This window comes from Salvelinus alpinus, chromosome 27 (assembly GCF_045679555.1).
Source record: "Salvelinus alpinus chromosome 27, SLU_Salpinus.1, whole genome shotgun sequence".
Lineage (NCBI taxonomy): Eukaryota > Metazoa > Chordata > Actinopteri > Salmoniformes > Salmonidae > Salvelinus > Salvelinus alpinus.
Genome location: NC_092112.1, coordinates 31,434,138 through 31,461,131, shown reverse-complemented (window position 1 = coordinate 31,461,131; position 26,994 = coordinate 31,434,138). Strand labels below are relative to the sequence as shown.

Here is a 26,994-nt window from a genome sequence, read left to right as displayed (position 1 = left end):
ATGCTCCAGATACTCAACTAGTCTGAAGAAGGCTTCTTTAATCAGAACAACCATTTTCAGCTGTGCTAACATAATTGTAAAATGGTTTTCTATTGCTCAATTAGCCTTTTAAAATGATACACTTGGATTAGCTAACACAACGTGCTATTGGAACACAGGAGTGATGGTTGCTGATAATGGGCCTCTGTACGCCTATGTAGATATTCCATAAAAAATCTGCCGTTTCCAGCTACAATAGTCATTTACAACATTAACAATGTCTACACTGTATTTCTGATCAATTTCACGTTATTTTAATGGACAAAAAGTGTGCTTTTCTTTCAAAAACAAGGACATTTCTAAGTGACCCCAAACTTTTGAACGGTAGTGTATGTTTACACCTGGTGAGCAGGAGGTGTCACTGTGTCAGTTTAGGCAACATTGAATTCAAATACTTCTATTGAAACCACCCAAAGGTGGCATGATGTCAACTGTGTGCATACAAGATGTCACCTCATATGATGATGATGATAGGCATGAATATATAGCGTGTATTTGCTGAACATTCCATCTCCTCATCACACCCCACTGCCCCAGGTGTTTACAAACAGTCCATCCATGTTGTTTGCCATCGGCCCGTGAAGAATTAAGGGAGCATCAACACACAGTAGAGCCCGCCAGAATCACACCACAGGGAAATATGGCTGTGTGTGTGTGTGTGTGTGTGTGTGTGTGTGTGTGTGTGTGTGTGTGTGTGTGTGTGTGTGTGTGTGTGTGTGTGTGTGTGTGTGTGTGTGTGTGTGTGTGTGTGTGTGTGTGTGTGTGTGTGTGTGTGTGTGTGTGTGTGTTTGTAACATGGGAAAAATTAATAAAATACACACACACACACACATGACCCTAAGGACTTACATACATGCAAACACATCCACTCTCTGCCTCTGCTGTGCCGCTGCATGGCCACAGGGAATAGACATGCAATGTCAGCTGTCTCTGTAAGACGATACCCCCCTATGCAATTACTAGCACTGCTTCCTAATGCAGCTCTGTCTGTCTGATTGATCCTGTTTGTCATGCAGTGTTGTAATCGCTGTGCTAGCTCCCAGACAGCCTATAGAACCACTGACACAGCTACAGCCATTGACACAGCCACTGTGAGTGATTAACACTGATGCAGGCAGAGAACTAAAACACATTGTTCTTTTTCCTCACTTTGTCACTCTCTCGCTCTCACTCTTTCTCAGATAACAGCCTTTGATGAACTGCAGGCAGACTTTAAGGTCCCCATCGATCAGGGCAATCCACTCCATGCGGTACGTGTCTTTCTCTGCTGTGCTAGTACACTTACATGTTACTCATGTACTACTGTCAAACATGTTCTCTCACTCCAGTAGTGAGTTTATTTTGCCGAATGTGTCTGGAATATGTGAGCGTGTGGAAAGTGTGGTGACTAGGATGTTCTCTTGGTGTATTAGTGTATGATGTGTCATGAGTGTGGTATCTGGAGTATGCATGTGTAACCAGCGTGTTTAGAACATGTGAGTGCGTGTGCTGATTGTTTTGGGCAAATATGTGGTGCGTGTGTTAGTGTATGCGTGCGTGTGAGTCTGCGTGCCTGATGCTTGCGTGTGTGTCTTCGTGTGTGTGTATCTGTGTGTGTGTGGGGGGAGGGGGCGGGGGGGCTTGGAAGAGGTGTGTAATCAGCACCAGGGGCCGCGGCCAGGTGTGGTGCCACCCTGCTGCTCCAGAAGATCATCTCCCTCAGTCATCTGCAGCTCTGCATTAATACTACAGCAACCAGATGGCTGCATGCTGTTCAATTCCTCCTCCTCTGGACTGGGACTGAGTGGCTGACAGGCACCTCACATCACAGGTTTAAAGGCCACAACCCCCTGGCTGTGTCTGAAATATCGTGCACTACTTTTGACCTGGGCCCACATACCATGTAGTGGCATTTCAGGTGCACGCTCTGTATAAATTATATCCCCTTCATCAGAGAAGAGATGGGACACTGAGGTTGATAAAGGACAGGTTCCGCTCCATGAATCCCCTCTGGGGTTTCTGGGTTATTATTCCCTCTGGCTCCTTAATAGAGGAGAATGACTTGAGCAGTTTAGGTATGATGTCCCTGGGACAACACAGTTTAGAGGTGACTTTGACTGTACTGCCGCAGCACTTGAATGTTGACAGCTGTGTGTCCTTTGGGATAACTAGAGAGAAAAGATGGATGGAGAGACAGCGTATTCGAGGAACAGGATTGCTGAGCAATTTCAAATGCAAATGTGTGAATTACTTTTTTCAAAGTCATTGTTGCTTTGAAAATGATCTCAAAGTACAGCGACACTTATTTTTTTGTAGCATTTGCTTTGCATGTAATTATGAACAGCACCTGGATACTAAACTTGATGCTAATACTTGTGATCTCAGAGAGAGAGAGAGAGAAAGAAAGAGTCTGAGTGTTCAGACTTTGCCACTTAAAGAAATTGTGTTGTTATCACTGTGCAGATGTTTTTTCAAAGCCATTTTAGCTGTCGCACTAGCTGTTCGGTCAAAACAGATTCCCAAATGAAAATTTGTCAGGCTATGCAGAAGTTGCCTCCCACCGAGGCACACGTTGCTAGGCAACCCCTTGGACTTGCCCAGGCAGGCTCTGGCTCAAGCCAGTTTAAAAGACTTGCTAGCAAACATTTGTGCTATGGAACTAAATAAGTACTGCACTCTGACCACAAAACGTATTTGCTAGATTGGTTCATCGTGTTTTTATTCAAGCAATGAAAGTGAACATCAAAACATGGTGTAGTTTTATTGGGATTTGCAGCTGTTGTTGGTAAGAAGTGAAACTGCTAGCTTCTGATATGACTTACACAACCTTTAAATACTTTGAAATAAAAATGTATTTAGTCAAATCCATTGCACTACTTCATAGTCTCTCACTCCCCATGGCCCCCATGCTCTTTCCTTCCACTGTGACATGTATACCACCTTCCCTTTTTCTCTCCCTCCATCTCTCTTCTTCCACACCATTTCTCCCTCCCTCTCCTCCCTCTCTCCACCTCGACCACCTCATGAGTCCTGATTGGAGATTGATGGCTTGGGCACCACCCTGCTCCCCTGCCACCCTTGCCACCTCTGCCACCAGCGGTGTCATTCCCATAGGGAGCACAGGGGCATGTGCCCCCTCAGATTTGTTTTTAAAGATAATTGTTTCTCTTTAAAACTACTAGCCATCTAGCAATTTTATGAAGTTGGCTTTAGCTAGCCCAGATACTGTAGGTTCCCAACCTCATAACTAGCCACCAAGAAGCCATTTCAGGCTATCAATCAAGTTAGAGTAGCTATCATAGCTGGCATGCCTGCTGCCAAGGTTGGTAGAGTTTTGAAAAGCAAGCAATAACTAAATGTACTGAATAATAATGTACTTTTACCCAGATTACCTAAATGTACTTTTACCCAGATTTTAGCAGAGATGCAGAGAAGAATATATATTTAATAAAGAACCACCAGTCAGGAGGATACAGACAGCTCAAGAGATATGCTTAGATATTTTTTTTTACATAGAATTAAGCAAATGATTATGGCTCTAGATTGCAGGAACAAGCTGTTTCAGGTGTTTGAAAAATGCACAATTCTCCACCACCAGCCATCCTCACATACTTGTGCCCCCTCAGATTGTTGGGGTGCATGACGCCCCTGTCTGCTACATCAGCCTCACACCCAGGCAGCAGGCTAATTAGCGACTGACTGTCATCTGCCCCTCCCCCAGGGGGCTTTCTGGGAGTCAGGGCTCACCCTAGACCTAGAGCAACCATAGTAGGGATGCACAGACACACAAACACACACACAGAGTCAAACACACACACACATATAGAATCAAACCTCACACACAAACATACACACACAGCTGTGAGTCTCTGGTTCTGGGGCTCCAGGCACATATATAAAGACAGAGCCTATTATCACAGGGAGGAGTGCCAACACAGAGAACAGTGGGCTGAAAAAAAGTAGGTTTATTCCTAGAGAGTTTGTGTTCGAGAAGGGGGTGGACGTGTGTGTGTCTGTGTGTGTGTGCGAGCCCTTGTGTGTAGTGTATAAGTCCTCTGGGTCTATGGGGACGTACACTCAGGCCCAGATGTATTTCAGCACTGCCAATGTTGTTTACTTTGAGGAGGCCAGTGCCTATCTGCCTATCTCTTCTGAGACACTCAGATGACACACCAGTGCAGAGCCTGATGAGAGTACGTTATGCTTTAATACTTTATTCCCCACAGCGCTCTGGGCCCTTCTTGTGATGGGGCCCTGCTTTGTGATGCTGATGGCATCTGTTGCTTCTCCGACTCTGAACTACCGTTCTATCAGCCAGGGATTAGCCTGAAGCAAATAATATCATCTAAGTCTTGCATTAAAGATCAGACTGATAAAACAGTGAATAAATGAATGCAAGGAAAGGGAAGCAGTTACCATAGTTGCATTATCATGCAGAGAGAGGAGTATTACTTGTGTTATGATTTTATTTCCCTAGACTGATCATGGAATTGTGTACTACCCATGTGCTCATATAGGTTACATTTTAGTTAGATCTCTAGTAAATTAGTACTATCGGTTATATGTCAGTGTGACTCCAACGGGTGAATGGTGGATTGGCATAATACTGGGTCCTGTCTAAAAACGTTGTTGTTGTTGTTGTTACAAGAAAATGTTGAAAGCTTTACAGTAGGCCCATGTAATCGGCCAGATATCAAACCTGGGATGACGGCTCACTGGGTAAACTCTAGGTATTAGCTCTGGGAGCCGACACAAGTCCTGAGATCTCAGGCAAGGTAAGTCATAATATAAAGCCAGCTTGGAGAACCACCTGCACTATACTGACAGTACATCAGCCTCCACTACTGGATCGTCACATTTCTCCTCTCGTTATGAATATTATTGACGTCAAACGGGAGAACCAAGGACACGGGTAGTTCCTAATGTTGTAAGATTCTGGTTAGTGTTTACAGAACAACTGGTTCTGAGAGATTAGGATCCGGACTTGCAATTGTAACAGTAAGCAGCTGTAACAAATGATGACTGCAGTGTAGCCGTTATTATGAGTACATGTTCCAAATCAAATCACATGTTATTTGTCACATGCATCGAATTCAACAGGCGTAAACTTTACCATAAAATGCTTACTTACAGGCCCTTTCCAAACGATGCAGTTAAAAAGTAAGAAAAATGTGCAATAAAAAGAAGGAAATAGTAACGTATTAAAATAACAATAACGAGACTATATACAAGGAGTACCGGAACCGAATCAATGTGCAGAGGTATGAGGTAGTTGAGGTAATTATGTACATGTAGGTAGGGGTAACTGTAACTAGGCAATCTGGACAGATAATAAACAGAGTATTCAACAGCGTACGTGACGAGTGTGAAAGTGTGTCTGTGTGTTTCTGTATGTGCATGTGTGTGTGTGTGTGTTTGGGGGTTTGGCGTCTATGCATGCATGTGTGTGATTTGTGTGCGTGTGAGCGTATGTAGTCTATGTGTGTGTTGGAATGTCAGTGTACAGTGCATTCAGAAAGTATTCACACCCCTTGACTTTTCCCTCATTTTGTTGTGTTACAGCCATAATTTAAAATGTATTATATTGAGATATTATATTGACATTGAATGTTCCTGAATGGCCTAGTTACAGTTTTGACTTAAATCGTCTTGGAAATCTATGGCAAGACATGAAAATGTCTGTTTAGCAATGATCAGCAACCAACTTGACAGAGCTTGAAGAATTGTTTGTCTATTCATGTTTTGTATTGTGTCATGTTTTGTGTGGACCTCCAGGAAGAGTAGCTGAAGCTTTGGCTGTAGCTAATGGGGATCCTAATAAAATATTAAATGCTCATCTCCAGAAAGTGAACCAGTAATTAGCCCATATTCATTCACTCCTTCGACAGAGCACTGTGTGTACTGTGTACTCTAGACAGTGAAGGTACACACTCCAGAGAACGATTTCCCACCTGTCAAACACTCCTCTTCTTCTCTCAACAGTTCCTTGACCTCTCTAGGTCTCCTCTCTATTCTCACCCTGAGCCTCAGTTTATTTTTGTGTGTCTTATTTACAGTACCCCAGCACACTTGCTTGTCAAGCAAATTCTCGCTGAGTAACATTTCAAAGCGAGCCCTGTCTAATTGCTTGCTAATGAGAAGTGTTGATACGTCGGCAGTTATCTGGCGTCTCCATGGCTACCACTGGAATATATTAGCATGGCCTCGTTCATACTCCTCAAGATGGGAGAGGAGAGGAAAACATGTGTAGAGGCAAATTCAGGTTCGCCCAAATGAGGTGCTGCAGTCCCAAAATAGGGCTAATTTACGGTAACTTCTCATAGATGTTGTGGATTCTTATGCTGAACTACTGCAGTGGGTCGTGAGAGGACATGGGGAGGAGGAAGCAATGCAAAATGTGCTTGGAGAACATCAAAGTATTCTACAGATTTGACTTCACGTATGTATATGAGACTACCCGCAGCTCAATTTGACGTCTCCTCAACCCCAACCTCTTTCCTACCTCTACTCTTAATATAATAGCACATTTCTCTCAGTGGAAGGGGACTTCCTTAAAGTGAAACTTTAAAGTGCATTTAAAACATCTCAATACACTTGGCACTTTTAAAATAGAAAAACATTACAGTAAAAGGAGGCAATTGAAGACATTTTCCACCGTCTTTACCCAGAACAAGTCCAAGAGGACTGACGTGTAGATTGTGTCGTATCAGATTTTGAGATGAGAGATAAAAAACGGCTGATGCTCAAATGGAGATTAGCCACCAGGCTGCACATTTTCCCCACAGAGCCTGTAGAACCGTTACAATGGTCTTAGTTCCAACGTACGCTAGACTGGCTTTCTACAGTAGTGTTACCTCAGATTACATTATTTAGAGGCGTACAGGCGACTCCATTATGAATTATACATCCCATCAGAGGAAGTTCTTCTGTAGTGTTTTTTTTCTCCAAAATACTAATCAAATATGTATGTTTAGTCTTGATTAATGCAGCTTTTGGGAAATAACATTCAACCCCCCCCCCCCCCCCCCCTGTTTCAGGGGCCTTTTCACCAGCACTCTGCAGAGGAAGATAAGCCTGTTTGGGTGTCATTCATATATCATTTATCCTCAAGATAGCACATCATCCCAAGTATGACAATTTTGCACATCAACCAAGTCAATTTGGTCTGATAGAGACACATGTACAGACTGGGACTCTCAGGGCGAGGTATCCATCCACAACAGGCATAGAAACAAGCACTGCCCAAAATAGGGAAAGTTTCTATGTAATCGCCATATGCCATGCTGCTCACATGCGCCATTCAAGAAATGGTGTCGCCTGGCATTGGTTTTTCTAAATATGGCCCTTGATGTCCTCGCCAGTTTCTGGTTGCACTGTAGTTCTGCAGAGAGAGGAGCGCTGGGCCAAGAAGTGGGGGGTAGACAAGTGCTTTAGGCAGTGCTGGGTTGACTCCACAAAGCCCCAGCACCACACACAGACAAACACAGGCAGAAGATGCAGAGTCTGCTTATAGCTCAGCAGAGGTGGGAAGGAAGGAACCAGCATCATCCATGTCTCACTGTGGGCCTACACAGTGTAAATCAAGCTTCACAGGCCAGCGGCATCATGCTACCCAAAACACTCCTGTATACCTAACACACTCCTGAAGCATTCTTGATTCTCCCCAGCTTGTAACAAGTATGCTACAGGCCTTAGTGACTAGACAGTTGGACTTACTACACTATCTAGTCACTAAGGTCTGTAAAATACCCCTATTTGTGGACTGGTGAACCTCATCAGAACAACTGTTGTGTTTCCATATGTATATTTAATGCAGGTGATGTAACTGTTTCCTGTTTGGCTCCAACAGAGAGAGCGACTCCGGAACATTGAGAGGATTTGCTGCCTGCTGAGAAAGGTAAATAGCCACTGAACACTGTCCTATTTAAAACATTTCCTTTATTACTTCATGTGCATATGTCATTTAGCCTACATTTTAAAGCCAGCAAATGATCACGGTCTTCTACATCTAGACTGGTGGCCCGCTAGTTTGTGAGAGTTAAAATAGTAGAATACACAAGGTGCAATTTCTAAATTTGGATGTGTATCAGCAGTTTTTCTCTTGTTATGTCAGTCACTGACAGTCACTCAATTAGCCCATGTCAGTTAACATTAGTCTAGCTAGCTATTTAAACCTGTAGTTATCATGGCTGAATTACCGACCAGGGGGCCCCCCATTGATTTTGTTAGTCACTCTAACTCAGATATCATATACAAAACATTTTCTATCCACCCCATGGCAAAATTAGTAGAATGAATTACATTTGTTATACATTGCAAAAAAAAATCTCTGCCCATGCCAAAATGTGTAAAATTGCCGCAAATAAGCTTTAAAACTGCAATATTTGATGCCAGGGCAGCAGCCACTCTTAATAGGGTGCAAACAGGAAACGAAACACAACAAATAGAATACATAATATACATATACAATGCATAATAAAATGCAAAATACAATACATAATACAATGCATAATACAATACATAATACAATACAATGCAATATACAATACATAATACAATATATAAAACAATGAAATATACAATACACAATACAATGCATAATACAATGCAAAATAAAATACATAATACAATACATAATATATGAAAATGCCTGTGTCTCTTTACAGTCCCCATCGTGCCGTAAGGTGTTATTTTATCCTAAAGAAATCTATAGCTGGTTTTATTGCTAGCTTGAGTTACCTGGGGTGGCACGGAGTTCCATGTAGTCATGGCTCTATTTACTACTGTGAATTTCCCAGCCTCTGTTCTGGAACTGGGGACTGCGAAGAGACCTCTGGTTGCATGTCTTGTGTGAGTGAGTGTCCGAACTGTGTGCCAACTGCTTGAACAGACAGTTCGGTACATTCAACACCTCACACAAAGACCAATAGTGATCCAGTCAATCTCACCTCAACTTTGAGCCAGGAGAGATTGACATGAATGCCATTGACGTTCGCCCTCCATGTATATCTAGTTGCAAAATGTGCTGCCCTGTTTTGGACCAACTGCAACTATGCCTATGTCCTTATTTGCACATGACCACACAACTGGGCAGTGGTCCAGGTGCGACAAAACTAGGGCCTCTAGGACCTGTCTAGTTGATTGAAATGTCAAGAAAGCAGAACAGCGCCTTATCTTGGACTGACCTCTTCCCATGTTAGCAACCATTAAGTCTATATGTTTTGACCATCACAGCTCGCTATCTATGTCACGTTCCTGACCTGTTTTCTCTTGTTTTGTATGTCTTTATTGGTCAGGGCGTGAGTGTTGGGTGGGCAGTCTATGTTTTGTATTTCTATGTTGGGTTTTGTGTTCGGCCTGGTATGATTCTCAATTAGAGACAGGTGTGTATCGTTTGTCTCTGATTGAGAGTCATACTAAGGCAGCCAGGGTTTCACTGGTGTTTTGTGGGTGTTTGTTTCCTGTGTTAGCGTTTGGGCCACACAGGACTGTTGCAGGTTAGTCACGTTTGTTGTTTTGTTAATTTGTAGTGTTTGTTTGTTTGCCATTAAAATCATGAATACCTCCTACTCCGCATCTTGGTCCGATCCATGCTCCTCCTCGTCTGAGGAGGAGAACGACATTGACAGCCGTTACAGAAACACCCACCAAACCAGGACCAAGCGGATTGGAGAAGGACGGCAAGAACCAAAGCAATGGAGAGAAGAGGAATGGACATGGGAGCAAATACTCAACGGAGAAGGACCCTGGGCTAAGGTGGGAGAGAATCGCCGCTCTCGGGAGGAGAAGGAGGCAGCCACAGCCCAGGAGCGCTGGTATGAGGAGGCAGCACGTAAGAGAGGCTGGAAGCCCGAGAGGCTCACCCAAAAATTTCTTGGGGGGGGCTAAAGGGGAGTGTGGCGAAGCCGGGTTGGTTACCTGAGCCAACTCCCCGGGCTTACCGTGGAGTGAGAGGGCGTCGTACTGGTCAGACACCGTGTTATGCGGTAAAGCGCACGGTGTCCCCAGTACGCGTGCTTAGCCCAGTGCGGGCTATTCCACCTTGCCGCACTGGGAGGGCTAGGTTGGGCATCGAGCCGGATGTCATGAAGCCGGCCCAACGTATCTGGCCTCCAGTACGTCTCCTCGGGCCGGCGTACATGGCACCAGCCTTACAGGTGGTGTCCCCGGTTCGCCTGCATAGCCCAGTGCGGGCTATTCCACCTCGCCGCACTGGCAGGGCTACGGGGACCATTCAACCTGGTAAGGTTGGAGAGGCTCGGTGCTCAAGAGCGCGTGTCCTCCTTCACGGTCCGGCATATCCGGCGCCACCTTCCCGCCCCAGCCCAGTACCACCAGTGCCTACACCACGCACCAGGCTTCCAGTGCATCTCCAGAGCCCTGTTCCTCCTCCACGCACTCGCCCTGAGGTGCGTGCCCTCAGCCCGGTACCTCCAGTTCCGGCACCACGCATCAGGCCTATTGTGCGTCTCAGCCGGCCAGAGTCTGCCGTCTGCCCAGCGGTGCCTGAACTGCCCGTCTGCCCAGCGGTGCCTGAACTGCCCGTCTGCCCAGCGGTGCCTGAACTGCCCGGCTGCCCAACGCCGTCTGAGCCATCTGTCTGCCCAACGCCGTCTGAGCCATCTGTCTGCCCAACGCCGTCTGAGCCATCTGTCTGCCCAACGCCGTCTGAGCCATCTGTCTGCCCAACGCCGTCTGAGCCATCTGTCTGCCCAACGCCGTCTGAGCCATCTGTCTGCCCAACGCCGTCTGAGCCATCTGTCTGCCCAACGCCGTCTGAGCCATCTGTCTGCCCAACGCCGTCTGAGCCATCTGTCTGCCCAACGCCGTCTGAGCCATCTGTCTGCCCAACGCCGTCTGAGCCATCTGTCTGCCCAACGCCGTCTGAGCCATCTGTCTGCCCAACGCCGTCTGAGCCATCTGTCTGCCCAACGCCGTCTGAGCCATCTGTCTGCCCAACGCCGTCTGAGCCATCTGTCTGCCCAACGCCGTCTGAGCCATCTGTCTGCCCAACGCCGTCTGAGCCATCTGTCTGCCCAACGCCGTCTGAGCCATCTGTCTGCCCAACGCCGTCTGAGCCATCCGTCTGCCAAGCGCCATTAGAGCCGCCCGTCTGTCCCGAGCCGCTAGAGCCGTCCGTCAGTCAGGAGCCGCTAGAGCCGTCCGTCAGTCAGGAGCTGCCAGAGCCGCCAGCCAGTCAGGAGCTGCCAGAGCCGCCAGCCAGTCAGGAGCCGCCAGCCAGTCAGGAGCCGCCAGCCAGTCAGGAGCTGCCAGAGACGCCAGCCAGTCAGGAGCTGCCAGAGACGCCAGCCAGTCAGGAGCTGCCAGAGACGCCAGCCAGTCAGGAGCTGCCAGAGACGCCAGCCAGTCAGGAGCTGCCAGAGACGCCAGCCAGTCAGGAGCTGCCAGAGACGCCAGCCAGTCATGAGCTGCCCTACGGTCATGAGCTGCCCTACAGTCATGAGCTGCCCTCCAGTCATGAGCTGCCCTCCAGTCATGAGCTGCCCTCCAGTCATGAGCTGCCCTCCAGTCATGAGCTGCCCTACAGTCATGAGCTGCCCTACAGTCAGGAGCTGCCCCTTTTCCCGGAGCTGCTGCCCCTTATCCCGGAGCTGCTGCCCCTTATCCCGGAGCTGCTGCCCCTTATCCCGGAGCTGCTGCCCCTTATCCCGGAGCTGCTGCCCCTTATCCCGATGCTGCCCCTTCATTTAGGTGGGTTGAGTTGGAGGGTGGTCATTGGGAGGGGGATACGGAAGCGGGGAGTGACTATGGTGGGGTGGGGACCTCGCCCAGAGCCTGAGCCACCACCGTGGTCAGATGCCCACCCAGACCCTCCCCTAGACTTTGTGCTGGTGCGCCCGGAGTTCGCACCTTAAGGGAGGGGTTATGTCACGTTCCTGACCTGTTTTCTCTTGTTTTGTATGTCTTTATTGGTCAGGGCGTGAGTGTTGGGTGGGCAGTCTATGTTTTGTATTTCTATGTTGGGTTTTGTGTTCGGCCTGGTATGATTCTCAATTAGAGACAGGTGTGTATCGTTTGTCTCTGATTGAGAGTCATACTAAGGCAGCCAGGGTTTCACTGGTGTTTTGTGGGTGTTTGTTTCCTGTGTTAGCGTTTGGGCCACACAGGACTGTTGCAGGTTAGTCACGTTTGTTGTTTTGTTAATTTGTAGTGTTTGTTTGTTTGCCATTAAAATCATGAATACCTCCTACTCCGCATCTTGGTCCGATCCATGCTCCTCCTCGTCTGAGGAGGAGAACGACATTGACAGCCGTTACAATCTAGGGTTACACCTAGCAGTTCAGTCTCCTCAACTTGCTTAAACGCCACATTATTCAATAATAGATCTGAGGTTTAGGGTTGAGCGAGTGATATGTCCCAAAAACGATGCTTTTAGTTTTTGCAATATTTAGCACCAGCCTATTGCTAGTTACCCATTCTAAAACTGACTGGAGCTCTATGTTAAGGGTGCCAGTTATTTATTTTACTGTCATAGCCGACGTGTATACTGTTGACTCGTCAGCATACATAGACACACAGGCTTTATTCAAGGTCAGTGGAAGGTCATTGGTAAAAACAGAAAACAATAATGGCCCAAGCTGACTGCCCTGATTCTGGAATGAGATGTTCGACAAGCAGGTGTGAACATACTTTTGGATGAAGTAATTTCGTCAAACTTGTGAGGCTACTCCATGCTCATTAGTTTCTCATTCAACATAATTTGCTGCTGCTTCACTCAGTCTCAATCCCGCTTAAAAAGCCTCCCTTCCTAGCTGTTTTACATTCCCTAAGACCAAATATTGGCCAAACATTCCCAGATTTTCATAAAACGGCCACACGTGGTCTCTCGTTTCTGCATCACCAAATTTTGCAGTAGGCAACAATTAGTTGGCTAGTTGCGCCGAGTGCTGTGTAGTCCGGGTGTAGTGCTGCACTTCTCACAGTGGTACTCATTCAGTAAAGTTAGATCAAAGCTGAATCAATGTCTTGGAAGATCACATAATGATTCATTAGTATTCTACATAACATAACCAAGTATAATAGCATAGTATAAGGTTGCTGTTACATCAAAAACACGACCTCATTTCATGATTTTAGGATGGTTAGCTGAATAGTCCCAAAAAAATCTCACACCACAAACTCAAAACAGTGCACCACTAGGTTGAATGTGCTCCGATTGAATCAAAACGCTGTAGTTTAACACCAACTGCTCTAATTTGCTCACAAAACACTTCAAGAAGATCTAAATGCACATTCCCATGAAACTGATTGAGATCAAATGATTGGCAGGCAGATGCAGTTTGGACATTTTCACTGGTAAAACGTGAAGAATTATCATTCATAATGTACAGTGAATATGCCATGGCCTATTTTCAAATGGTGTTTGAGGGTATTAAAAATATATTTTTATTTTGAGACAATGTGTCGGCATAGGCAGATGTTGCAATTGGAAGATGCATTTTATGCATATTCTATCATGATATTCAATGTGTACATCTGTCGGTACATACTTTGAGAAATGATGACGTAATTTACATTTTGATTGCTCTCCGGCACTTAAAAAACACACACACACCATGAGCGAGAGGTGTGTGTGTGTGTGTGTGTACACTGTCCCGCGAATGTCCAGCAAAATGTCCAGCAAAATCCTCCTGTTGTCCAGGAGGATTTTAAATGTGGTCACCCCAGTTCTATTAGAAAGGTAACTTTCAATCCATGATAAGAAAGAGGATGTAAATCCATAACACATTTTTTCAGCTATAGGTTATAATCAATGATATCAAAAGCTGCACCGAAGTCTAACAAAACAGCTCCCACAATCTTCTTATTATCAATTTCTTTCAGCCAATCATCAGTCATTTGTGTCAGTGCTGAGTGTGTTGCGTGTTCTTCCCTATAAGTATGTTGAAAGTCCATTGCCAATTTGTTTTCTGTAAAATAACATTATATTTGGTCAAACACTGTTTTTTACGAAAGTTTGCTAAGCGCAGGTAACAGGCTGATTGGTCGCCTGTTTATACCATTAAAGGGTGCTTTGCTATTCTTGGGCAGCGGAATGACCTTTGTCTCCCTCCTGGCCTGAGGGAAAACACCATCTTCTAGGATTAAATTGAAGCCGTGGCAAACAGGAGTCGCAATGTATTCTGCTTCCAACCTCAGCAATTTACCACCCAGACTGTCGGTACCAGGTGGCTTGTCCTTATTTTAAAAAATCATCTCTTTCACACCATTTTTGCAGAACTCAAAACTACAGTGTTTGTCTTTCATTATTTGGTTCGATATGCATGAATATGAAGGCTCAGCATTTGTTTGCATGTAATGCTTAAGTTTGCTAATCTTATCAACAAAAAAGTGATTAAAGTGGTTGGCAATATCAAAGGGTTTTGTTATGAACAAGCCATCTGCCTCAATGAAAGAGGGAGCTGAGTTCGCTTTTTTGCCTAGAATTTATTTTAAGGTACTCCAGAGCTTTTTACTATCATTCATTATATAATTTATCTTTGTTCCATAGTATAGTTTCTTCTTCTTTTTCTTTAGTTTAGTTATGTGATTTTGTTTGCCAATCTGCTGTGTTGTCAGACTTATTTGCGATTCCCTTTGCCTCATCCTTCTCAGCCATACAGTTTTTCAATTCCTCATCTATCCATGGGGATTTGGCAGTTCTAACAGTCAGTTTGTTGATGGGCGCATGCCTATCAGTAGCCGGAAGAAGCAGTTTCATAAATGCTGCAAGTGCTGCTGTTCCTCATTTCATACATCAGACCAACAAATATTTTTCACATCTTTGCCATCGGAATCATTGCAAAACCTCTTGTATATTGTATATTCGCTTATACACAATTTAGTTTTTTCTAGATATGGCTATTATATTATGATCACTACATCCGATGTAGTGGGGGGGGGGGGGGGTGATCAAGACTTTGCACAGGGGTGAGTACAGTACTTCAGTCACTGTATCTCAAAACATTAAAGGGATAGTGCAAGATTTATCAATTTACCAAGGGTCAGATGAACTCATGGATACCATTTTCATGTCTTTGCATCCAGTATGAAGGAAGTTTGAGGTAGTTTCGAATGCTAGCTGTTCCGGTAGACTTCCAGTCATTGCACTAACGCTAGTTAGCATTGGCTCGCAAAACTCCCTCTAACTTCCTTCATACCGGGGCTGCTGGAATGGAGGCCGTTTTTGTTCTTTATCTCTGTTGTCAACACTGCCTTAGGCTCATCTGTCACTCCTGGGGACTGTTGCAGTACTGACCCAGTGAGAGTGTTGAGCTGCACCATCAACACCACATCAGAAGTTCATTTCCTACCCTGCCTGGAGTCATAAAGCTTATTCATTAGATTTCATCGTTCCTAGAGGATCTTCAGCACTACATGAACTATGTGTATGTTACTGTAGAAATGGTTATTGTTTGTTCCTCATCTGTTACAAATGCATTCTCTCAGCATTTGCGGATATGAGTCACCCCACACAATATTACATAGAAAATGATCTTGGATAGATTGTGGAGTTTGTCTTATGGCAGCAGGTGCTGTACTTTGCAAGCCAGTCGCAGAGGAGCACTAGCTGGTGGTTTTATTTCTCCCGCCCCGTTCGGTTTGTGAGTGTAAAACAGCGGTGTTGTCACAGCAACAGAACCAACCATAGAGTGCTGCTCATCTATCTTTCTTTATTTTTTTGTCTCATTCTCCCTCCCCATTCCCCACACACCTCCCCACACACCTCCCCATTCCCCACACACCTCCCCACACACCTCCCCATTCCCCACACACCTCTGTGAGTACAGAAGCAGAAGCACAGAGGTGGTTAGGCCAGCGTGTTCATTTGCAAGGTGGTGGAGCCTGCAACCCTGCTCGATTCCTGCTCCTAAAATACATAGGAGTTCCATTTTCTCCCTCCCCTATCATTTGAAGGGAGATGAAATGGCGGTACAGTAGATGAGAGAAAGATAGAGAGGGGAAAGATAGGAAGAGATGGAATGGAGAGAGATAGAGATGGGAAAGATAGGAAGAGATGGAGAGAGATAGAATGGGAAAGATAGGAAGAGATGGAGAGAGATAGAGATGAGGGAGGGCTGCTGCTGCGCTCTGGTGATTCCGAGCCAATCAGAGCATTTCTGTATGCTGTTGAGTCATGGAGGATTCCACTCCCCCCCATGGTGCCTGTCTGGACCCACGCCATACCACCATGTCTGGATTTACAGACAACCTCCAGTCATTCAGGCTGCACTACCACACACTGAACAGACAGCCTCCAGTCCCAACTCTCCAGGCTGTACTACCACGCATCGTTTTTAGCTCAGCAAACTAGACTTCTCACAACACTTCAACATGTTGTTTGGCAATGGATGGGGAGTGTCATCCTGACCTACTGTATTACACTCAGGCACAGTTCAGCTCATGGAGAGTTAACAGAACACCTTGAATGCTGTTTCCCAATGTAAGGAGTTATGAAGCGATAAGGAGCGTACACCTTCTGACCTTCTGTCCTACTGTATTACCACCAGGCACAGTTTAGCTCACCAAGCTATACACTGAGTGTACAAAACATTAGGAACACCTGCTCTTTCCATGACATAGACTGACCAGGTGAATCCAGGTGCAAGCTATGATTCCTTATTGATGTCACCTGTTAAAGTGAATCACTGTAGATGAGGGGGAGGAGACAGGTTAAAGAAGGATTTTTAAGCCTTGAGACAATTGAGACATGGCTTGAGACATGTGTGCCATTCAGAGGGTGAATAGGCAAGACAAAATATTTGTGCCTTTGAACAGGGTAGGTAGGTGCCAGGAACACCGGTTTGTGTCAAGAACTGCAACGCAGTGTTTGTCACGCACAACAGTTTCCTGTGGTATCAAAAATGGTCCACCATTGACATCCAGCAAACTTGAGACAACTGTGGGAAGCATTGGAGTCAACATGGGCCAGCATCCCTGTGGAACGCTTTCGACACCTTGTAGAGTCCATACCCCGACGAATTGAGGCTGTTCTGAGGGCAAAAGGGGGTGCAACTCAATATTAAGAAGGTGTTCTTAATGTTTTGAACACTGTGTCATTTGCACTCCTCCTGTCATGCTGTTTCCCAATCAAAGTCAAAGCATACATCCTCTTTCTGTGTGTACTATTAATGGAGCACAGGTTTTCTTTACCTTTATTTGACTAGGCAAGTCAGTTAAGAACAAATTCTTATTTTCAATGACGGCCTAGGAACAGTGGGTTAACTGCCTTGTTCACAGGGGCAGAACGACAGCTCAGGGGATTCGATCTTGCAACCTTCCGGTTACTAGTCCAACGCTCTAACCACTAGGCTACCTGCCGTGACATACAGTTGTACTGTATGTCGCACACAGAAATGATGATGAAATATGAATGTAAATTATGACACAACCAAGGACGAGAGGATTACCATGGATTATTAACATAGAGTCTTAGTAGATGTGTGTGTCTTCACAGGATATTGAAAATAGATTTTTACCTGAAATTCTTAGATCTCTCATACTTGACTGTACTATCCTCTTGTCTTTCTAACAGCTCATCCCAGTTCCCAGCCCCACATTATTACACTACAGAAGGAGATATTAAAAGAAGTCAATAAAAAAAAACTGTTCCTCAAATCCTGCATGTGGCTTTGCATCATCCTGACAGAAAAAACAACAAATCCTTGTGAGCTCAGCAGTGATAAGGAATAGGACTGAGTGTTTCCTCAACACCTTCCTCGCCCAGGTGCGTGAAATTGCCAACTTCTCTCTCCAGAATATTTTGAGTTTATGCAAAAGAACTGGAGCTCAGATCCCAGGCAGTGGGAGAGAGGACAATAACACCCAACTGGTGATTGACAGCCTCTGCTAAGCAATTGGAATTAATATTAATCATGCCAGTGCAGTGTGTTTGGCATTGGAAACGGAACTGGTATATGAGTAATGGGGAACATAGTGTTATTTGACTGTTGTTGGTGTTGTATGCTTGCAATGAAGTGATTGTACATTATAACAGTAGAATTCCATTCATCTAATAATTAATTTAAAGACTCATATTGTAAGTTTAATCTCGGATCGATTTGTTCATGTTTGCATTTATTATTTCTCCAAGTCATCCATTGATTTGGGTAACTCATGCAGGAGTTGCTCCTGTAGCCTCCAGTATTTTGATTGGAGCGCTGCTTTAGAGCTACTCTACTCCTCTGCTTTGATGCTTGGGCTGTCGAATAATAAAAACGTCCCCAGCAGGAAGACTTGGATACCAGCCTTGACCTCCCCAGTGCTTAACACATCCATCTGCATCTACTTTTCATCCCTTGTTCATTCCTCCTTTCCTCCCTAATCGAGTAGGGTTAATGTCCCGGTTACGGAAGACCTCCTGGATGAAGAAGCCTTGTTTTTTTTCTTCTCCAATGTGAGTGTCAAGGTGAATCTCCCTCACATCCAATCAGTGCCCAGCGAGCGGTTGAGCACAGAACAGTCCCCGGTGGTTTCCGTAGCGCCTCATGTTTATTCTTCAAACGAGGAGCTACTTTTGATGTTTCAGTACAGAGTTTCCATCCTCTCCATCACACTGTCTCACGCCGCATTCATCTCTCCAAAAAATCCATTTGCATAGGATTGTCAGTTTGCAGAGAAGCGGGGCGGGAGGTAGGGTGGGTTGGGCTTGACAGATAAGATGTGTGCTTCACGTGGAGAAAGTAGATGTTACCAGGGTACAGAAACAAGCGACTGGTGATGTAGTCAAATTATGTAGCTACAGTGTCAAATGTAGGCCATAGATGACTTGGTGGTTTGAGGAAGCTCCTGTAAGGACTGTTGATGTGGACCAGGAAGTACGACAACTGCACTGAAGACCTGGGGCTATACTATACTGTGGTTATGGGTTTGCTTGTAGTTATGTTGATGTGTGGGTTATTTCAAGTGTATGATGTCCGAACTGTTGCTGCTTTGATGTTATGGTTGGATAGTGAGATACACTTTCACTCTCACAGTAACGCATATACATTAAGATATTTGCCCGATTGAGTTACTATAAAAAAAAGACATACTTTCTTTTCACTGCTCTGATAGAGAAAACACATATTTTGTAGAGGACCTGAAGCTGTATATATATATATACTACATTAGGCTACTTCATTTACAATGTACTGATAGAGACAGGCACATAGACATCGTTAGACAGAGCGAGATAATTTTCTGGAAATCCCACAAATCATTGGTTCAGACTGCTGAGCCCGTTAACTAACTTTGGTGGATATTGTGAACTCTGCATAAAATCAATGTTCATTTCTCTCTCAACATCCGTACAGTATAATGAAGGAATTCCCTTCAAGACAGGAACGAGATTTGTTAGTCTGAAATCCTGCAGTAATTCCTTAAAGTTTCCCATTTATTTGTCACATGCACAAGTACAGTGAAATGCTTAACTTGCAAACCCTACCCAACAATGCAGTATTCAATATCAAAATAGTATAACAAAAAACAACAATAAATCAGGAAATAATAATGAAAGAATAAAAACAACAGGAGAGTGTAAGCAGGGTCAGTGCCAGTACCAAATGTACAGTGTGCAGGAATACTGGAGTAGTTGAGGTAGCTCGATAGTAGATATGTACATATAGGAAGGGATTAGGAGAAAGAGACTGGTAGCAGGATAAATAATAATAATAATAATATTAATAATAATATTAATAGTTAATCATATAACTGTGTAAACAGGACTGAAAAGTGACTGGTAGCAGGAATATGTAAATATTTATGGTAATATAAATGATAATATATACATGCAAACAAGTAATATTGACCAGTAGCAGGATAAATAGATAGATACTAATGGTAATGTCAATCAATAATCAATGAACAGCAGCGTAGTGGTGGTAATAAATCTAGTCAATAATCATTTTAGTAGCAGTTTAGGTGTGAGGGAGTCTGTGCCTGTGGGTCTAAGTGTGTGGCTTCAGTAATGACTGCGTGAGTGAGGGTGTGTGTGAGTGTGTGCGTGCGTGTGAGTAAGAGTGACAGTGAAGGTGTGCATGTCTGAGTGTGTAGAGACCTGTGGATGGGCATCGAGTCATTGTGGCTAGATAATCTGTGAGAGAGGGAGAGCAGTAGTCGTTAGCCATTTAACAGTCTTATGATCAGGGGATAGAAGCTGTTTAGGAGTCCGTTGGGCTGAGCCTTGATGCACCGGGACCGCCTGCCAGACGGTACTCATCCCCTTTGATGCGCTGGGCCGTCTGTACCAGCCTCTGTAGGGCCTTCCGGTCGAGGGCGGTGCAGTTGCTATACCAGACGGTGATACAATCACTCAGGATGCTCTCAAAGATGCAGCTGTAAAAGTCTTCCCCCGCTCCCTGTCTCCTGTAGTCCATGATCAGCTCCTTAGTCTTGCTGACGTTGAGGAATATGTTGCAATTCAGTCCAGTTGTAATGGTGCTGCACTGATGTACTGTAGGGAGACTAGTGAATCAAGTTGAGTATGTTTGCACAGTGACCGCATACAATACAAAGTATCTGTATTGCCTTACTACCGTACTACAAGGCCACAGAGAGGACCTTTACTTTCCTCAGGCACTGTGTCACAGCAGCAGTGAGCTGCTTGTGTTGTCTCAGACAAACCTGATCTACACCCTCTGTGCTGTAATTCACTCTGAAGAAACAACCAGTACTGCCTGGAGCCTTTTGCCTTTAATGTGCTGTGGCCAGGGAAAAGTGGAGGAGAGGAGAGGATCCACAGGGGAAACAGTCTCTCTCTCTCTTTCTCTCTCTCTCTGTCTATGTCTCTCTCTCTATGTCTATCTTTCTCTCTGTCTACAGTGGCTTGCGAAAGTATTCACCCCTTGGCATTTTTCCTATTTTGTTGCTTTACACCCTGGAATTAAAATTGATTTTGGGGGGCTTTGTATCATTTGATTTACACAACATGCCTACCACTTTGAAGATGTAAAATATTTCTTATTGTGAAACAAACAAATAAGACAAAAAAACTGAAAACTTGAGCATGCATAACTATTCACCCCCCCAAAGGCAATACTTTGTAGAGCCACCTTTTGCAGCAATTACAGCTGCAAGTCTCTTGGGGTATGTCTATATAAGCTTGGCACATGTAGCCACTGGGATTTTTACCCATTCTTCAAGGGAAAACTTCTCCAGCTCCTTCAAGTTGGTTGGGTTCCGCTGGTGTACAGCAATCTTTAAGTCATACCACAGATTCTCAATTGGATTGAGGTCTGGGCTTTGACTAGGTCATTCCAAGACATTTAAATGTTTCCCCTTAAACCACTCGAGTGTTGATTTAGCAGTATGCTTAGGGTCATTGTCCTCCTGGAAGTTGAACCTCTCAAATCTCTGGAAGACTGAAACAGGTTTCCCTCAAGAATTTCCCTGTATTTAGCGCCATCCATCATTCCTTCAATTCTGACCAGTTTCCCAGTCCCTGCCGATGAAAAACATCCCCACAGCATGATGCTGCCACCACCATGCTTCACTGTGGGGATGGTATTCTCGGGGTGATGAGAGGTATTGGGTTTGTGCCAGACATAGTGTTTTCCTTGATGGCCAAAAAGCTCAATTTTAGTCTCATCTGACCAGAGTACCTTCTTCCATATGTTTGGGAAGTCTCCCACATGCCTTTTGGCAAACACCAAACATGTTTGCTTATTTTCTTCTGGCCACTCGTCCGTAAAGCCCAGCTCTGTGGAGTGTACGGCTTAAAGTGGTCCTACGAACAGATGTGGAGCTTTGCAGCTCCTTCAGGGTTATCTTTGGTCTCTTTGTTGCCTCTCTGATTAACTTTTACTTGGTACTCATCCCGGATCCGGGAGCACCCCCCACAGTAAAAAAGCTGACTAGCATAGCCTAGCATAGCCTAGCATAGCGTCACAAGTAAATACAAGCATCTAAATATCATTAAATCACAAGTCCAAGACACCAGATGAAAGATACAGATCTTGTGAATCCAGCCATCATTTCTGATTTTTTAAATGTTTTACAGGGAAGACACAATATGTAAATCTATTAGCTAACCACGTTAGCAAAAGACACCACTTTTTTTACTCCACCAGTTTTTTACTCCATCAGTAGCTATCACTAATTCGACTAAATAAAGATATATATAGCCACTAACCAAGAAACAACTTCATAAGATGACAGTCTGATAACATATTTATGGTATAGGATATGTTTTTTTAGAAAAATGTGCATTTTTCAGGTATAAATCACAGTTCTACATTGCAGCTGCAATCTGAAATAGCGTTGGAAGCAGCCGGAATAATTACAGAGACCGACGTCAATTACCAAAATACTCATCCTAAAACATTTCTGAAAAATACACAGCCTACAGCAATTGAAAGACAAAGATCTTGTGAATCCAGACAATATTTCAGATTTTCTAAGTGTTTTACAGGGAAGACACAATATGTAAATCTATTAGCTAACCACGATAGCAAAAGACACAACTTTTTTTCTCCACCATTTTTTTCCTGCATCAGTAGCTATCACTAATTCGACTAAATAAAGATATATATAGCCACTAACCAAGAAACAACTTCATAAGATGACAGTCTGATAACATATTTATGGTATAGGATATGTTTTTTTAGAAAAATGTGCATATTTCAGGTATAAATCACAGTTCTACATTGCAGCTGCAATCTGAAATAGCGTTGGAAGCAGCCGGAATAATTACAGAGACCGACGTCAATTACCAAAATACTCATCCTAAAACATTTCTGAAAAATACACAGCCTACAGCAATCGAAAGACACAGATCTTGTGAATCCAGACAATATTTCAGATTTTCTAAGTGTTTTACAGCGAAAACACAATATATCGTTATATTAGCATACCACATGAGCTAACATCACACCAGCATTGAATCAAGGCAAAAGGGGCGATAACGTTATCGCCACCAAAATATATTAATTCTTTCACTAACCTTCTCAGAATTCTTCAGATGACAGTCCTGTAACATCATATTACACAATGCATATAGAGTTTGTTCGAAAATGTGCATATTTAGCATCACAAATCGTGGTTATGCAATGTAATCTGTCAAAACATGGCATGCATTCTGGCCGGCGCCATCTTGGAAAGGCACCTAAGTTTACGATTATTTATCGATTAGATTGACTAAATAAATACAGGTTGGACAGCTAATGAAAGATGCATTGGTTATTAATGCAACCGCTGATTTAGATTTTTTAAATTTACGTTACTAGACATACATTGTGAGTTACAGCCAGACTAATGCCGCAAAAAATGGCTGACAACTGCGTTTACATTTTTCCACATAAATACGGAATAAAATCATAAATAACTCTTACTTTTGGACGAGCTTCCATCGGTATCTTGGGCAATGTGTCCTTTGTCCAAAAGAATCGTTGCTTTGTTGTAAGACGACCTCTTCAACTTCGGAACTAGCAGCTAACGATAGCTACACGGCACACACATGCCCAAATCCTCAAACGCAATACTAAGGAAATTCAGAAAAATAGCAATATACTCGCATAAACTGATATAAATCGGTTTCAAATAACTTCGTTATGATGTTTCTAACACCTATATCGAATTAAATCACAGACGGATATATCTTTGATCAATAACGAGAGCTTTTGAGCATGCGATTCTGATGTCCTCCCTTGCGTCCTGGCGAGCGTCGAAAAGAAGGGACATCTCACTCCATTCCCTTTTATAAACTCTAAGAAACACCTAGAGACACCATTCCACTTCTCATTGGTTACTGACATCCAGGGGAAGGCGGGTGCAGTTCATGTCAAGCCATAGGGCACACACAGAGTTTTAAACTGATCCGAGTTCAGAGCTTCGCATGTCCTGTCATGAGTTTCGCTGTAGAAAGAGTTCTGGTTCACCCACAGACATAATTCAAACGGTTTTAGAAACTAGAGATTATTTTCTATCCAATAGTAATAATAATATGCATATTGTACGAGCAAGAATTGAGTACGAGGCAGTTTAATTTGGAAATGTAAAAAAATAAATAATGCTAACAGTTCCCCCTATTGACAAAAGGTTTTAATGCCTGGTTCGTGAGGTTTGGTGGGCGGCCCTCTCTTGGCAGGTTTGTTGTGGTGCCATATTCTTTCAATTTTTTAATAATGGATTTAATGGTGCTCTGTGGGATGTTCAAAGTCTATGATATTTTTTATAACCCAACCCTGATATGACTTCTCCACAACTTTGTCCCTGACCTGTTTGGAGAGCTCCTTGGTCTTCATAGTGCCGCTTGCTTGGTGGTGCCCCTTGCTTAGTGGTGTTGCAGACTCTGAGGCCTTTCAGAACAGGTGTATATATACTGAGATCATGTGACAGATCATGTGACACTTCTGAAGGTAATTGGTTGCACCAGATCTAATTTAGAGGCTTCATAGCAAAGGGGTGAATACATATGCACGTACCACTTTTCAGTTTTTTATTTTTTTGAATTTTTTGAAACAAGTAATTTTTTTCATTTCACTTCACAAATTTGGACTATTTTGTGTATGTCTATTACATGAAATCCAAATAAAAATCTACTTAAATTACAGGATGTAATGCAAAAAAATTGGCACTGTCTCTCTCTCACACTCACACTCACACTCACACTCACACTCACACTCACACTCACACTCACACTCACACACACACACACACGCTGGGATGAATCCCTGATAGGCATCAGGCAGTTTGGCAGTCCACTGCTGAGTTGGACTACTGTGAATATGCATGAGCAGCCACAATGTACAGCTGGGAAAACAATGAGAAACAGCATGGTAGTCCAACATTAGGGGCTTTTAAGCAGTACATGTAAATGCTAAACTGGCTTTACCCAAATATGAGACAGAAAAAATAAATAAACTCTTATGCCTTGGTGTTTAAAGTCCCCTTCTAGCTCTCTTTCATAGAAAATTACATTCTCAAATCTCAACGATTTAAAAAATTGAATTGTACTGTATGCAGGATGTAATCAGCTGATGTGTCTTGCCAAGGCCTGATGCGGCTGAGTTAGTGTTGGGTGCATGGCGGGGGCTGGGGGCTGGACGGAGCCATTAGTATGTCACGCGTCGAGTAAATGTGCAGCCAGTGGAGGTGTGAGATCACCTCGCAGAACTACTGCATGTTATCATTAGTTGAAACACACTGAAACACACTGTTCTACATCTAGCCTGTGTCTTGATCAATACGATCCTCTAGTATACAGTAGTCTACCCATTATCTCCTCACTTTGCCCCTCATTTCTCTTTCATTGTATCTTGTTCTACCTCTCTTAGTAGGCTATAAGAGTGAGTAAGGCATGTCTGAGCTCTGTGTTCATGATGCTATCACTCTTCCAAATGGGGTGTGTGAAGCAGAGCAGCTCCCTGCAGATTTCTGCTTTGTCACTGGACACTAGATCAAAGGGGGGTAACAGCAGCATTCTGCAGCAGTACACTGCCTAGATACCTGCACTTCATTAACAAGAGTGTTGATGTGTCCCTGGATACTGAGGATCAAGGTCTAGTAGCAAAATACTGCAGAGATACCAGTCACCTACTTTATTGTCAAGTGTCATCTGAAGTCACTCTTGCTCCTCTTTATATGGAGACTTGTGGATTGTTTTATTCCTATAACCATGGGGTAGTGGCCATGGCTTTCACTGGAATGGATTGGAGTGGAATTCAAACCATTTGTTCCTTTCATGTGTAAAAACAAGAATGGTCCGCAGACTTTTGTGTTCACAACATGAATAATGTTTAACCTGATTACTAATAGGTTTTCCTGATTTAACTCTATCTTCAAGCATGTCAAATATCAGAGGTGCTGAGTTGAAAATTGTCGGTAGAAATGTTTTGAAGCTACTGTATGTATATAAAGCAGTAGCAACTCTGGATGCCTGTAATGCAATTATACCTTTGGGCGAAGTCAGTTGGAAATAAATGTATGTGGACTGCGTAAAGAAAAAGAGCCGAGGCACACCTGTAGCCTAATATTCTACAGATGCCTTCCAGTCCAGCCTTTGGGGACAACTTTTCATCTATCCACAAAGTTTGACAAACTAACTGTACTGTGGACTCATGTGCTATTGGGTCTCAGAGGAATACGTCTATTTTAAAGCGAAAATATGTATAATTATTCGCTACATTTAATTATTGTTGCTGTTGTAACGAGAGAGAGTAATTGGAGAGTAGGAGCTCTTTTGATCTCTGGCGGCAGCAGAGGAAATTTGCTGCTGCTAAAATGAGAGTGATATCCAGATTAGTCACAAACACAAATGAGCGAGGCGGAGAACAATATTGCATACGTGATTGCATATATGTTACAGGCGTTTCATATGATGGATGCCTGGAGAGGCCACTGGGTTTGCTCGACCAGATACACTTCAGTTAGTTTCAACCCCTTTTCTGCTTCAAGTTAATTCAAGTAATTTAATGTATTCCTTTTTATAATGGACAAACTGCTACTGTATGGCACTTGTAGAAAGATGGAATTTCTGGGTTGGTGCTATGGTTTCAGACAGTTAGTAAACCTTGTTAACTTTTTATAACATTTAATCCTCTGGTTCCTTTGTATTGTGAGTGTACTGAAGGCTACATGCACTCCCCTCCATGTATTTGAACAGTGAAGCAATTATTTTACATTTGGCTCTACTCCAGCAATTTGGATTTTAAATTAAATGTGTCATATGAGCCGACAGTACAGAATGTCACCTTTTATTTGAGGGTATTTTCACATACATATCTGTTTTACCATTTCGAAATGAAGGCACTTTATGTATCTAGTCCCCCCATTTGAAGAAGTCAATAGATATTTGGACAAATGCACTTATAGTTTATTAAAGTTGTCAAAAAGTGTTGTATTTGGTCCCATATTCATAGCATGCAATGATTACATCAAGCTTGTGACTCTACAAACTCATTGGATGCATTTACAGTTTGTTTTGGTGATGTTTCTGAACCCGTCTAAATGAATCCTGATTATGCCATGATTAAGACAAATCATGAATGAATCATGAAT

General features: G+C 43.6%; 1 protein-coding gene across 2 annotated transcripts in view; it reads left to right on the top strand.

Annotated features, from left to right (window-relative positions):
* LOC139556382 (protein cornichon homolog 3-like) overlaps positions 1-26,994 on the top strand; it is a 50,414-nt gene that overhangs the window by 5,227 nt on the left and 18,193 nt on the right. For both annotated transcript variants that reach the window (XM_071370288.1, XM_071370287.1), the window contains exons 2-3: positions 1,221-1,289; positions 7,868-7,915. In XM_071370288.1, coding sequence (XP_071226389.1) covers positions 1,221-1,289; positions 7,868-7,915 — 117 coding nt within the window. The remainder of the gene's footprint in view (positions 1-1,220; positions 1,290-7,867; positions 7,916-26,994) is intronic.